This window comes from Falco biarmicus, chromosome 8, assembly GCF_023638135.1.
Source record: "Falco biarmicus isolate bFalBia1 chromosome 8, bFalBia1.pri, whole genome shotgun sequence".
Lineage (NCBI taxonomy): Eukaryota > Metazoa > Chordata > Aves > Falconiformes > Falconidae > Falco > Falco biarmicus.
Window position 1 is genome coordinate 32278897 of NC_079295.1, and position 13074 is coordinate 32291970.

At 39.7% G+C, this 13074-nt stretch overlaps 1 protein-coding gene across 2 annotated transcripts in view; it reads right to left on the reverse strand.

The window, feature by feature from the left end:
* MYLK (myosin light chain kinase) overlaps positions 1–13074 on the reverse strand; it is a 216420-nt gene continuing 203346 nt past the window's right edge. For both annotated transcript variants that reach the window (XM_056348444.1, XM_056348446.1), the window contains 5 exons: positions 7432–7584; positions 6310–6433; positions 4964–5093; positions 3987–4106; positions 1–2144 (listed from right to left, as the gene is read on the reverse strand). In XM_056348444.1, coding sequence (XP_056204419.1) covers positions 1897–2144; positions 3987–4106; positions 4964–5093; positions 6310–6433; positions 7432–7584 — 775 coding nt within the window. In that variant the 3' untranslated portion in view covers positions 1–1896. The remainder of the gene's footprint in view (positions 2145–3986; positions 4107–4963; positions 5094–6309; positions 6434–7431; positions 7585–13074) is intronic.

A 13074-nucleotide genomic window follows, 5' to 3' on the forward strand; every position in this document is an offset into this window, starting at 1 on the left:
TGCTTTGTGGTATTATTTATTTAGGAACTGTGAGTAACTACAGCCGTAGCGTTCTCATCTTTGCAATTCTGATGGTTTAACACACTGGGAGAACATTAGCATGTTTTTATTAAGGTACAAAATACACCCCGTTGTTGCCTAAAACATTTAAAAAAACGTGAGAAAAGCTCTGTATGCTCTAAATCAGATTCAAAACCTTTCTGCATAAGGAATTGTGGCAATACTGTGTTTAGTATAACAAGAGGGTTTTATCAATTGCAAAGGAAAAGACATGCTTGCGATCTGAACCTAGCAGCAAAGAGTAAAGCAGTTAAAAACCATTGTGTCATCCACATTAGTTGAGCTTTGAATGTAGAACAGCAAATCATTTGAAACACATACACAACTAGGTAATACCAAACAACCTAAGGTTGATATCGTACACACCTGTATTAAAGTACACTGACTACTTAATGGTGAGGATTTAAGGTAATTGTTTTTTTTGAAAGAGGTAACCTTTGAAATGCAGATGGTTGCACTTTACACACAAAAAGTGGGCAAGAAAAAGAATCACTTTTGGAATGATACATAGATATAAGACACACTGGTTTTAGATTATGCATATCACCTTGCAGCCTCTGATATTACCTCTGGACAACAACAAAAAAATCAAAAAGTGCCAATACTGTGAAAGGAAAGCAAAGTTACTAAGTCTGAGTGCGTTAACCATTTCTGAGAAAAAAACTGGGGTTTGAACTTCTATGTTTTCTTCTGTTTTTCTGCATTTTTAAGAAATGCAGCAGCCTTACTGGTGCAGGTTGAAGACAAAAACAATCAAGCTCATAAGGTAGAAATAGGTCCTATATTGGTTAAGATTCTTTGGGAACTGCTAAGTATAAAGGAGTTTGTAATCCAGACTACTTTTTGGCTACTCCAAAAATCTGTGGGAGTTTCCAGCTTATCATCAGTTGAAATCTGTTTTGCAATCACCAAGTAAATGCAAGTAAAACTTTAACTGACCTGATATTCCATTCACACACATGCACGTAGAAGTCACTGATTGCGCAATAACCTGTTTTTTCACAGCAGCATATATATGAATCGTGAGTCCTTATTAGACTGACCAGAACAACAGAAAATATGCTCAGTCATTGTGTTTTCAGTCCGTTTCTTAAGTAGACAGCTGAAACTGCACTGAAGTGACAGGTTCTATAAGGGAAAGGTGACAAGGTGTGATCAGCTGTTTAAAAGCAAGATCACAGGTATCTCGGGAAACCACCTGGATGTTTAACTTTAGCCAGCATTACAGTGGCACTAACAGCACATTGAGAAAGGGCAATAAATGTGTTTGAAGTCAGGACTGTGAAATTCTGTTTAAAACAAATGAAAAATTAACCATACCAACATGCAAATTGCAATGCTGGCTGTGTCAGACCTTCCCTTACAGAAGATACCACTCAGGGAGCAGCCTGTTTCTTAGGGCTGGAGAGATTTGCTGCATGTCTGGCAAACGATTCCTTGTAAAGTAGATCTTGGGGAGCCAACTTTGCTGCAGTTTTGGCCGAGGAAAGTGATGGTATAGAGCAACGAGCTCAGTAAACAGAATGTTTTTCTTTAAGATCTTCAGAATATAACTGTAGACTTGTTTTCCACACATTTGATTTAAAAATAGACTGGGCAACTTAGTTGATGACTTGCTTAAAGTAAAGCCAGTCATGCTAGCAACTTAAAATTGCCTGATGGTTTGAATTAATGCCCATACGTAAGGCAAACAGGTATCAACTGATCATGCTGAAAAAACAACCCTCCAAAGACCTACGAATCACACAAGGTGCTTTTGATAGCTTGGTTTTCTGAGCCTTATAAGGAGAGTCTTTAAATACATTTTTTTTCATTTTGTTTTCTTTGAGCCTTGTTTCATTCTTCCTCCTCCTCATCTTCATCTTCTCCTTCTTTTCCCATTGTTTCCACAAGGAGTTCTGCGGTGCATGTGGCTTCCCCAAGGCTGTTAACAGCTTTGCAGGTGTATTTGGCATCATCGTCCCCACATACTTCAGAAATAGTCAAAGAACAGTTCCCATCCTCATCATAATCTATCTGGAAGTGACGGGACTCCTTGACAGGCTGATCATCTTTGTACCACATCACCTCAGGGTCAGGATAGCCTGCAGCAGTGGGGAGAGAGGAGCAATTGCAATGAATGAGTGTTAACTGACCTGTAATTACTTTTAAGGTCTCTTTCCCTGTCTGTATATGGACATGCCAATATACAAATACCTCATTGAATTCCAATTAAAATGATGTGAGGCTTTTTTACTTCACATTTACCTGAAACAGCTTTATAATGAACAGCAAAAAATTGAAAGTTAGCACTGAGGTACTCACTAGATTCCTCTTTCCACTACTTTAGCAGTGACTGCAGACAGCTTTTTTGTGCTTGTCAAACATCAGCCAGCGAGGGACTCTTGACAGCGTATTTGAGGCTTATTTCACATTGCAGCTTTTGTAGAAACCACAGTTCCCAACACCGAGATTTAGATTTTCAAGGATAAGGTGTTTTGGGCTACAACTACAATCTAGCATCCTTCTCAGGCTCCTTTATGGGGCCATTCTGAATCTTCCTCCTGATCTGCTCCTTACACATCAGCCTGTCCTGTACAGGGAGCGTGGCACTCCCGTTTCCTATTTGTGTTTGTTAGGACAAGGGAAGGAGTCTAAGAAAAGCATTTTTATTATGCATGTCAACAGGAGTTCAGGGGCCTTTTGTGAAGCAAATGGCTCTACTGTACTCGAGCAGGGCTGTACAATAAGTGCTGGGGAACAATCCCTTATACAGTACTCTTGGCTGCTGTAACAAATTGAAGGCTTGTTGTGTCAGCCAAGTTCTGGACTGTGATGGGAAGATGACTTTCCACTGAGCAGAAATAAAGTGCAGGAACCCCTGACACACAACAAATGTTACAGCGATACACTGAAAAGTTTGGAACATCAGCCATGGTACATCCATCTATTTTATTCCATGCAGTACTTCTACACATACGCCTCACGCTGAGCATCCATCAGCCACAATAATCCATCCTCGCATCTCTGCTGTGAGGTAGGAAACACAGGCAGTGACAGAGATCAGGCGCACAGAAACAAACAAGCAGAAGGTCAGTGAGGCAGTTTCTGAACCTCATTTTAAGATTAGAAATTGTCTTAACTTGGACACATGCACTACGCTACCCACTCCATCCATTTTGTTTTAACAGCTTTTCTCTTCCCAATTTCTAGTTTTCATCAACAGCTGTGATCCAGAGGCTTCAGTCTCATTTCGATAGAAGTGCTAGCGGTCTTGGCCTTTGGACTGGTAGGCTGACCAAGCCCAAGCTCATTAAGTGCCTTCTCATAAAGTTTTTCTATCTGCATATTCCAGTCTGAGTTTTCTTTCTTGAACTCATGACTTTAAGAAAAAACAAACCAACAATACAGTATTTTCTAGGTGTGACTTTTGTAACCAGCGCAAAGTATCATTACTTCTCATGCAAATACACTGCTAGGGACTTCCTTGCCATTAATATAATACATGTACGGCTTAAAGTTATCTTGAGGTCACCTGAAACTTGCATGTCATTTCAGACAAGTTACTTCCTACTTATTCTGGGTTTCTGGTTACTAGTCTCTAAGAGCATACTCTTGGAATTCATGGTACTACGTTGCATCTTGTTTTTACTGTTTCTACCCTCAAAAATCATCTACTCTTCCCACTTGCTGTTCTGAATTAGTGATTCACACATTGACTCTTGGAGACTTGTGTTCTGTGGCAAGCACAGAACAAGCTCATGCAGTTCCAAATAATTTCTGTTATTGCAACACATTCATACTGTGACATGCATACATTGGTAAAGTGAAATGGCACCAAATCAACAATAAGACAGAAGAAAAAAATTGAAAAAGTTAAACAGCAACACAATGCAGAAAGCTGGCAAGGAAGGAAGGAAAGAGAGAGATATGCTAATTCAAAGTACCTTCAATTTTGCAGTCAAATCTAGCAGCGCTTCCTTCCACAACCTCTATGTCCAGGATTGTTTTAGTAAAATATGGCTTTACATGGGGCTTTTCTTCAGCCACTTCCTCAAGGAAAGCATCTGGAGGAGAGTGAAGAGATAGTTAACTATTTTACAGACATGTTCCCAAAAGATATTTTAATTTTTAATTACCAGATGGTAATGAAAGCATATTTTGCTTCATTTAAATCTGTAAGGCTGTTGGGACAGTGAGGACATTAGCTGCTGAGTTTTGTGCCAATCTTCTGCAGCTGGACAAAGATTCAGGCCATAAATAGAATAAAATCAACATGCAGGCCACCACGCTACAAATCATCTTTAATTTTTCTTTGAATTTGTTTCTAACCTAACCTGGATCAGAGGGGTGAACCAGTTCAACTTGTATCAGGCCCACAGTCTATGTGGATATGTCAGAATGACTTGCTTGGTTTTCAGAAGCGTCAAACATTTGCACCTCCAATTACTACACACCACAAACCCACTTTTCAAATGGGTGCGTAGGGGAATAATGTAGACACATTATGGTTTTTTTTCTTAAATGCCTCTGTCTGAGGAGCATGGTTAATGCGGAGTACATGTCTTGGTTACAGCAAGCGTTAATATTTTATTGCTTACTCGCTTGCATGAGAAGGCAATACATCACTGTAATCTTTGTATAAACATGCATTCCCAAGCTGATAGAAAGTGCAGCTGACAAATCTGCCTTAATTCTTTGGCTTTAAAAAGACAAGTTTACTGCCCATACTTATACTGGGGCATTTTGAATAGCAGAACAATACGAACAATGAATTTTTGATGGATTTCTTAAAAAAAAGAAAAGATACAGACAACAAGTGCAGGAATAACCAACTCGATGATTGGTCTCTAGCGTTTTGCTAAAAGTTTTAGTAAGATTGATTCAGAGAAAACTAAAAATAAGGTGCAGCAAGATTCCTTACCTTCGTTCTCTACTTTGTCTGCATTTATAGGGCTGGTAGGCGAGCTCCCAGAGGCCTTCCTCCCACTCATACCAGAAATCATTGCCATGGACGACAGTCTTCCTATTGCTCGGACAGCATGGCCAGTTTTCTAAGACATAACATAAAAGGCTTCTGATAAATCCAATCCAACAGGCATGTGATTTTCTGTAACAATTGTGCTTCAGACAAATTATCTGGGATCTCTGCAAACCTCACTGGAATTGTTGGACAAACTGCTTATATATAGCTCTCTTGTTTTAGGAGAGACAGAGCAGGCTGGTCTGAATTACCAAATTTAGTTGCAGATATAAACTTCCCCTGATGAACTCATACCTAAATGAATGTCTCTGTTAGCTGCGGATGAAAAGCACTGCACAAGAGGAGGGCCAGCAAAAAAAAAAGCATGTCCTGTTTAACGGGAAGTTAACTCTGGTGGTGGACGGCTCCCTCAGTGCCATATGGGCTGGACTGAGTTTCATCAAGGATGAATAACAAGCTAACACGGAATGAATGAGAAAATACCATCTGGACGATGGAGGCAGACCTCTGACAGACTTGAGAATCAACCACCAGGATACTAAAATATGCTCAAATTACATTGCCTCTAGTATGGACACTTGTATTTTTGTGCTGCTTGCATGAGCTCCTAAGAAACATGTACAGTAGAACGTAAGAGGAAATAGAAAGTAGATTTACATAAATTAATACTTTGTAGGCTACTCAAAAGGCTGGATCCAGGATTTTATACGTCAACTCCCCTAGCCATTAGGGGGGCACAGATGGACCTCCTATGACAGTTCTAGCATTAAAAAAAAAAAAAAAAAAAAGAGCTGTGGAGACCAAATATGTCGAAGAAAAGAATTAAACCAATCTGACAGAATCCATGAGAAGCTTGGTGCTCCAAAGGGACAGAACTACTGGCTTAGGAAAATGAAACTACCACAAAATGAGGTGTCTAGAGAGGCCGGGCAGGTAAGTGTTTTCCTAGTTGTTCAGGTTTGTAAGGGTAACGCAGTCCCCCAGCCCTCAGTGGCATGGAGAGGGCAGGGGAGTGAGACGGTCATGCTCCCAAAAGAATAGGAAAAACTGTGCTTGAACTCATACACTTTTTAGTAGCCTGAAATGGAGCGATCACATGTTGACATATATATGCAGCCGTGCACCCTCCTACTACTCATTGAAACCAAACCTGCTTTACTGCATTCATACCCTGGCCACACTGGAGTTTCCACCAGCACCAGAAACCACCTGGGATGACATTTTTCTCAGAATCATAAACATCAGAAATAAAGAGATTAGTAGGATAACTAGCCCAATTCTGTTACCTGCCATTTTCTTCTGGCCATATATTTCTTCATCCTATCTTTGGAAAGTTTTTTGGCTTCCATGTTTTTGGTGTCTTTTTGCAGCCAAGGGTGCTGAAGACATTGAGTACAATTTAAGCGACTCCTGTTTTTATATAAAAAGACTGGTCAGTGTTGCCATTAATGATAGTTGAACCTACCTGCTTTAACATTATTTTTCGTGCTCTCTTCTGGGAGCTGGTTTTTCTGTTGCCTAAATTTAGCAACATAGATCACATGGCACTGCTTTCCAGCCATGCTTACCTCTTAAGCTCACTTTCACAATTTCTGTAGTTTTTTTTGAGAGAAAACTGTGCATTTTAAAGTGTTAATAAAACATTATAAAACAAAGCACGAAAAGCCATATGTTTTAGGCACGGAACACATACAGCAGAGCCACAGTGGCAGTGATTCAGCTACCTCACGCTGGCAGAACCCTGTCCCAGATCTCCTTTCCTTCACTTAGAGATTCCGCCTTTCCCACCACTTAATACTCTCCTGCACTGCAGCACTGAGCATTTCACAAAACAGAAATGCCTAAATCTCAAATCAAGCCACATCGCCACTTTGTTCATGGTACACAGATAAATAACCCTCTGTTCTCCATCCATCTGTCTGCAAACTCATTGCAAGAAGTACATTTTCTTTCCTTGGTTTGTTCAGTGTCTGCCATAAACAGGGCTTCCAACTCTGATTTTTTTTTCTTGCCCAATTCCTAGATTTATGGGGAAGCTGCCTACTCAGAGGTACTGCACTTAAAAGCAACACATCGAAATAAATCCAGCAAAATTGCAACCCATTTAGTTCAAGACAGAACATAGCATGCAGGAATCTGTGTCACACAGCGGTGAAGATAAGAGTAGCCACACGAAACCTCAGGGTGCATCTTGCCCAAGGAAAGAAAAAAGCAGAATGAGCAGGCGATTATAAGAAAGCGCTCTATTCAGACCCTGCACGTAAAATAAATGAGAGCAGCACACAGAGCTCCTTATAAAGTATTGCCAGAGGCGCCTGCATCAAGGTGGAGATTCCCGGTGGGGAAACAAGAATGACAGGTTCAGCTAATTGCAAACATAGAAGGTGTATCAAGTCCAACAGCTTTACTTCATGTCTTTCTTCAGTAGATTGCTGATAAAGTCCTTGGCATCATCAGAGATTTCATCAAAAGCCTCATCATCGAAGTCCCATGTTGCTGAGGTAACATTGGCTAGGGTTTCATTGTCGTTGTCTCCCATGAAAGGAGAAAGTCCGCTGACCCTGGGGATAGAATACACAGACACAAAACTGTGTCAATTTGCAAATTGTCAGAGAAGTAAACTAAAATTGTCTGTGACATCTCCCATGCTCTGCAGATCTTTATCAGTAAAAGCTCCCTTAAAAAAAAATAAATACTTGAGGCTAACTACGGGTAGTCTTATAGGAAGGAAACTAGAATTTTGACTGTAAAACTGAAGGGAAGATTTTTGCTGTTTCTTTCTTTTTTCCCAAGACATTTTTGAGGAGAATAAAGTGTGAGTGGAGCATACTAGTTGGTTAAATGACTTGTCTAGTTCTGCATAAATACTACTGCAATTTTCCCACCAAATTCAGTTGAACAGATTTTTTTCCCGGTGTTTTCAGAGTGACTTTGCTGCCTTTACTGTCAAACTAAGGTTTTTTGTACATTTTATCCCATTTACAGCTGCAGAGATCACCCAAGAAAGATGCATAAAGAAATCATGAAATCGTGAAATCCACAAGGCCATTTTGTAAACAGAATCACCTTGAATTATACAGCCAGATAAAACCATACTACATCACTGCAGGCTGTAGAGTTATGCAGATGCACCCAAAAGTAATTTGCTCTTTATGTTCTCAATCTGTCATGATGATGCATCAAATGGAAGTAATACTCTTTTATAACCTAAGTTGAGCTTCCAAGGCTTTTTACTTCATATAACTGATAAATTGCCAAAGGCAATTACAGAACATCATGGTGTCATTTTTGCAGAGTATCTTTCTCCTGTTGAGTGTTGCCCTTTATTATACTGTGTCTTTGTGCATCCAGATTCCTGTATATATCACCCTTTCAGTAAAAACTTTCAGGTGAAATGTTGCTTATTCCTTAGAATTAGAAATTATTCAGTTTTCTTGGTCTTCCTGGCATGCAATTTACATAATAATTCGTTCCTCATGAAATTTTATAGACTTTATTTGCTTTCTCTGTACAATCAAGTTTATCAGCTACAACAACCAGTTACATTTCAACAACAGTTTTTTAAAACAGGGAAAAATAAGTGGAACTTCTTAGGGTTCTGAAGGTACTATATGGATATAATACTATATGAATATTGTGATGCTACTGAATATCACAGAAGAAACTGGTAGAAAAAGAGATTGGGATCAAATGAAGTGAACTAGTAGATTAATAATATTAGTATAAACTCCTCCAAAGTTATTTTGCTACTCTTTTGTTACTAATTACATTCAAAATATGATTTGGAATTTGTTCCTAAGGGTTTTATTTCTATAAGCAAAGCAGAAACACACAGTCTTTGAAGCCTCAGACAAAGCAGATACTAAATCTTTTACCATTTCTGGAAGTTGTGTGCAGTACAGCAGAGTCTAGAATCTTACGTGTACACTTCAGAAATTTGCTAGTAATAATACATGAGATGAAGATAAAAGGTTTGTTTCTTCTCAGGCAGAAAGAGGTAAATCAGAATTGAAGGTATTTGCTGTCTTACTTTCCATTATATGGGGTGCATCTAAATGCAACAGTGAAGCATGACTTTATAAATCTATAAGGTGACATATACCACCTTATATGAACATATAACAGGCATAAGCTACAGAAAGCTGAAAGATTAATGTACCAAAAAATGCTTACATAAAACAACTTTACCATGACTGTTCTCTGTCTTTGACACTTTGCTGGAAGAGACAAGGTTTCTGCCTGATAGCACTGAAGCGCTGGTATAGCTGCAGCGCAATGAGAGACTGTTCTGCCCTCATGCACATCAGCCATCACGGCCAGGTTAAATCGTTGAAGCAAAATCTCCATCCTGGAATCTGCAAAGGACTCCTGCAGGGCCTTAGACCTATCTCCACTCCAGTATTTAAGCATTTTCTTATTTATGACAATGTCATTGTTCTCTATAATGTTTTAGAAAGTGAAACAATCTCATCCAGACAGCAGCTGTAAGTTTTGGGTTTCAGATACTGATTGTGAAGGTGTCTCTTTTTTGACTATGTAGTAAGTACAACGAGGTCTCGGCCAGTTCCGTGGCTGCTAAAAAGGCCTGTACAGCGAAGGGTCTGTGAAGTATTTCTTTAGTTCACTGTCAGTATGGGAGATGCAGGTCTTCATCCAGTTAAGCTTCCAGAGGACGCACTTGGGCAGCCAGAGCAATAACAATCCCATTTCCCTTCAATACTTGATCAAAGTATGGCAAAGGTGACTGCTGCATAGTATTGCCACAAATAGTATTGTGCAGCTCTTGTGCTACGTTAGGTAATACTTTGGCCTGTTTCCAGAGAGTAACGCTGCAGTAGTGAGAGCCCATGTCTGTGTTAAAAGACTGCTACAGGTACAGAGACATTGCCTCACGGGGAAACACCACTGCTCCACGCTGCCGTAAGAGGCAGTGCTTATAAAGACGTCTAGCTTTCTGGACAAGGGGATACTGTGTGTGACACATAGCTTTTGAGGGATGAGGATAAGTGGAAGGAGATTAGAGAGGAAAAAAGCACTTTGATTGTTTGGGTTGGCTTTTGGTTTGGGTTTTTGGTTTGGGTTTTTTTGTTGTTGTTTTGTTTTTGTTTTAATTTTAGTTGTTGTTGTTGTTGTTTTAAGAATTGCATGACATAATTCTCTGCTAAAATCTGAAATAGTGTGGTAGGATTGACCCATCACATGCATTTGGTAAATTACCAGACGGGTATCAGTTAAGCCTGCACTCTGTCACTTCCAAGCACCACTGTAACAGTACCCATTTAAACATTTCAATGAACCTATTTTTATACTTCTGAATGAGCTGTTGCGAATTTATAAGGCTAAAATAATTTTCTCTCTCTACCACAGTTTTACACTGTGATTCATTTGCTTTGTCGTGGAAATAATTGTCAGGAGAACTAGATGTGTGTCTATAGTCAGAAAACAAAATCCAGCAGCTAGTGTAAATAATAACCAGAAATTCTTATCTTTAGCACAGATTTCACTGACCTATGTCTTGGCTGTTCATTTCTTAATGGCCATTTAAAGTAATAATGGCCCAGCAACTCTTTTGACAGATTATGGAAACAATTTCTTTTTGGAATGCTGAAGCTAAGTGATAAAGATGAGCTACCACTCCAGAAAATTAATATACTGAGCTTACACTGGAAGTTACTATTAGACAAGCAGCAAGTTGTTTACTGAAAACATTTTTCCAGCTACTTAACCAGGCATCTTCCTGGCATGTTAAGAACCATTTGTTTAGAAAATCTTTCACAGTTTCCACTTCTAAATAAAGAAAAAGATATTTTATCCTCTAGAAGTACCTTAACATTTATTGGGCTGTTCTAACAAAGCTCCGAGTACAGATTTGGAAATTTTAAGATCAAAAGGGTCCAAGGTGGTCACTGGTCTTCCTGCCTATGTAACAAACACCATAGCATTTCACTTGAAAATCTTTGCATTAAGACTGCCACTAATCCAGGAAAGATGAGTTTGCTGCACGTCTCAAAAAATCCAACTTTGAGCATTCCTCTGCAAGCAGTGCTTGCAGCAGCAACTGGTCTGGGCTGATGGCACTGAGCTCCTCCTTACAGTGTTTCCATTGTATTAGCAGTGAAGAAAAGTAACAGATCTTGCTATGAAGAGAACTATCTGCTTCTGATAAACCTGTGCAGGTCATGTCAAATGTGGAGGTCATGTAATAAGGTAATTCTTTTACAAGTGATATCAAATGGTCTCAGGCTACTTTGTGGGGGACATGCGTCCACTGAACAAAACCACCCTTTCCTTAGCTGAGGGCCGACTGACTCCCACACTGGTTGTCTCAAGGAAGAAACAGACCACTGAACGCATGTGAAGGAAGACAGCTCATTGCTGAAGCAAGGGTGTTACTCTGTTCTCATCCTTATTTTATGTGCCAAGTAGATTAATGAGTAATCACAATTTGCCAGTGCTGCTGAACAAATAATTAATTTTCTTTTGAGCAGTACAGTCATGACATTAGAGCCCTCCTAACTTGCTTTATTGAAAGAACAAGGAGTGTCTGCTCATCTTCATATTAACAAGGCTTACATTTTTAATACGACACAGAGCCAAGTGTAAGCCAGCAGCCTGAGTATCTTGCCTTATCAAAGTCCCAAGTCAGCACATCCAAAAGATGAACAATGCTGAAAGGCCTTTCAACCAATCCAAACTGCCAAGCAAGGGAGGAATAACAGCAGGAATGAATAACATAATAGATAAAAAGGAAAGGCAATGTTTGAAGAATCAGGGTGCGTGTTATTAGGAAGGCGCTGAAGGAAAAGAGTATACAGCAAGATCAAATGTGATATTAAAAAACAGCCTAAAATACAGCATATTTTAATATGCGATTGACAGAGACCAACTACTCTGACGAGATATAGACTGCCTGGCACCGACAAAGCAAGAAGGACTGATGGAAGGCAAGTAGAGGTTTGCATCAGCCACAGCCAGTTCCTCACTGAAGGTAGTCAGATTCTGTGGTGACAGAAGGAAAAGGGCTATCCACTTTCAATGTACTTACGCACTGCACTGATATCTTAGACCAAAATTTGGTGTGAATTAAAATCAGAATTTAGAAATTGTTTCAGATTAATAAATAGTGAAAACACTGACTATCCACATGGATCATTAGAAAATAACTAGAAATAGAAAAATCAACAAATTCAGCAATGCCCAGAAGAATAAATGGGGCAGAAGGAGCTGGAAAGAATTCAGGAGGGTTTAACCTTCATTTAGATAAAATTAGCGTAAATGCAAAAAGAAACACTGAAATAGACATAAATGGAAATTATATACACAAGCTATATAATATTTGTGGCCTGTTATTTCGAAGGCAATAGTTCAGCTTAAGTATGTGGGACAGTACTGTGATGCAGAACAGGACAGAGAACAAGATAAAAGTGGAAGATAAAAAACTGAGGTGGAGAACACAAACAGGGAAATTTTAAGGAAGAACAAAGACTGATGAAGAGACAGGACTGAACAAGTTATCCAGAAAGATTATAAAGATTTAATGTGTAGCTTAAAAATGTGGAAAGAGAACCCACGAGCTGTAGGCTGGAATTAAGTCAGTCATGCCAGAAGGAAGACAAATGCAGCACCCCAACAGAGAGTGTGCTGTCTGTACAGAGGGTGTGCTATCTGTACTTATGCCTGCATAGCAGAAGGCTCGGGGAGAGGTTTTGCTGTGGGGTTTTGGAGGAGCACCGTCACCCTGTTCCCTACTAAGATTACATCTCACCCATGTACTATTCTGCAGGGAAGACCCATCACCCACAGAGAACTCTTTAGCAGCTCTTCGCTATACCTTGTTTGTATTCATTGCTGTACAGGACATAAAGTCTCTGTCTAGGCACGTTACAGTCTCTCAGCACTCTAGAATCCTACGTTAAAAGAAGTGCTATGTCAAGTCATGCAATAACATGCTCCCTGCTGCTTCACTTGGGACAGATGATGGATACAGCAGCTTTGGGCCATCAGCCACCTGCAGCAGACCTGCCCTTAAGTCCAGTGCTGCTGCTGTGCTT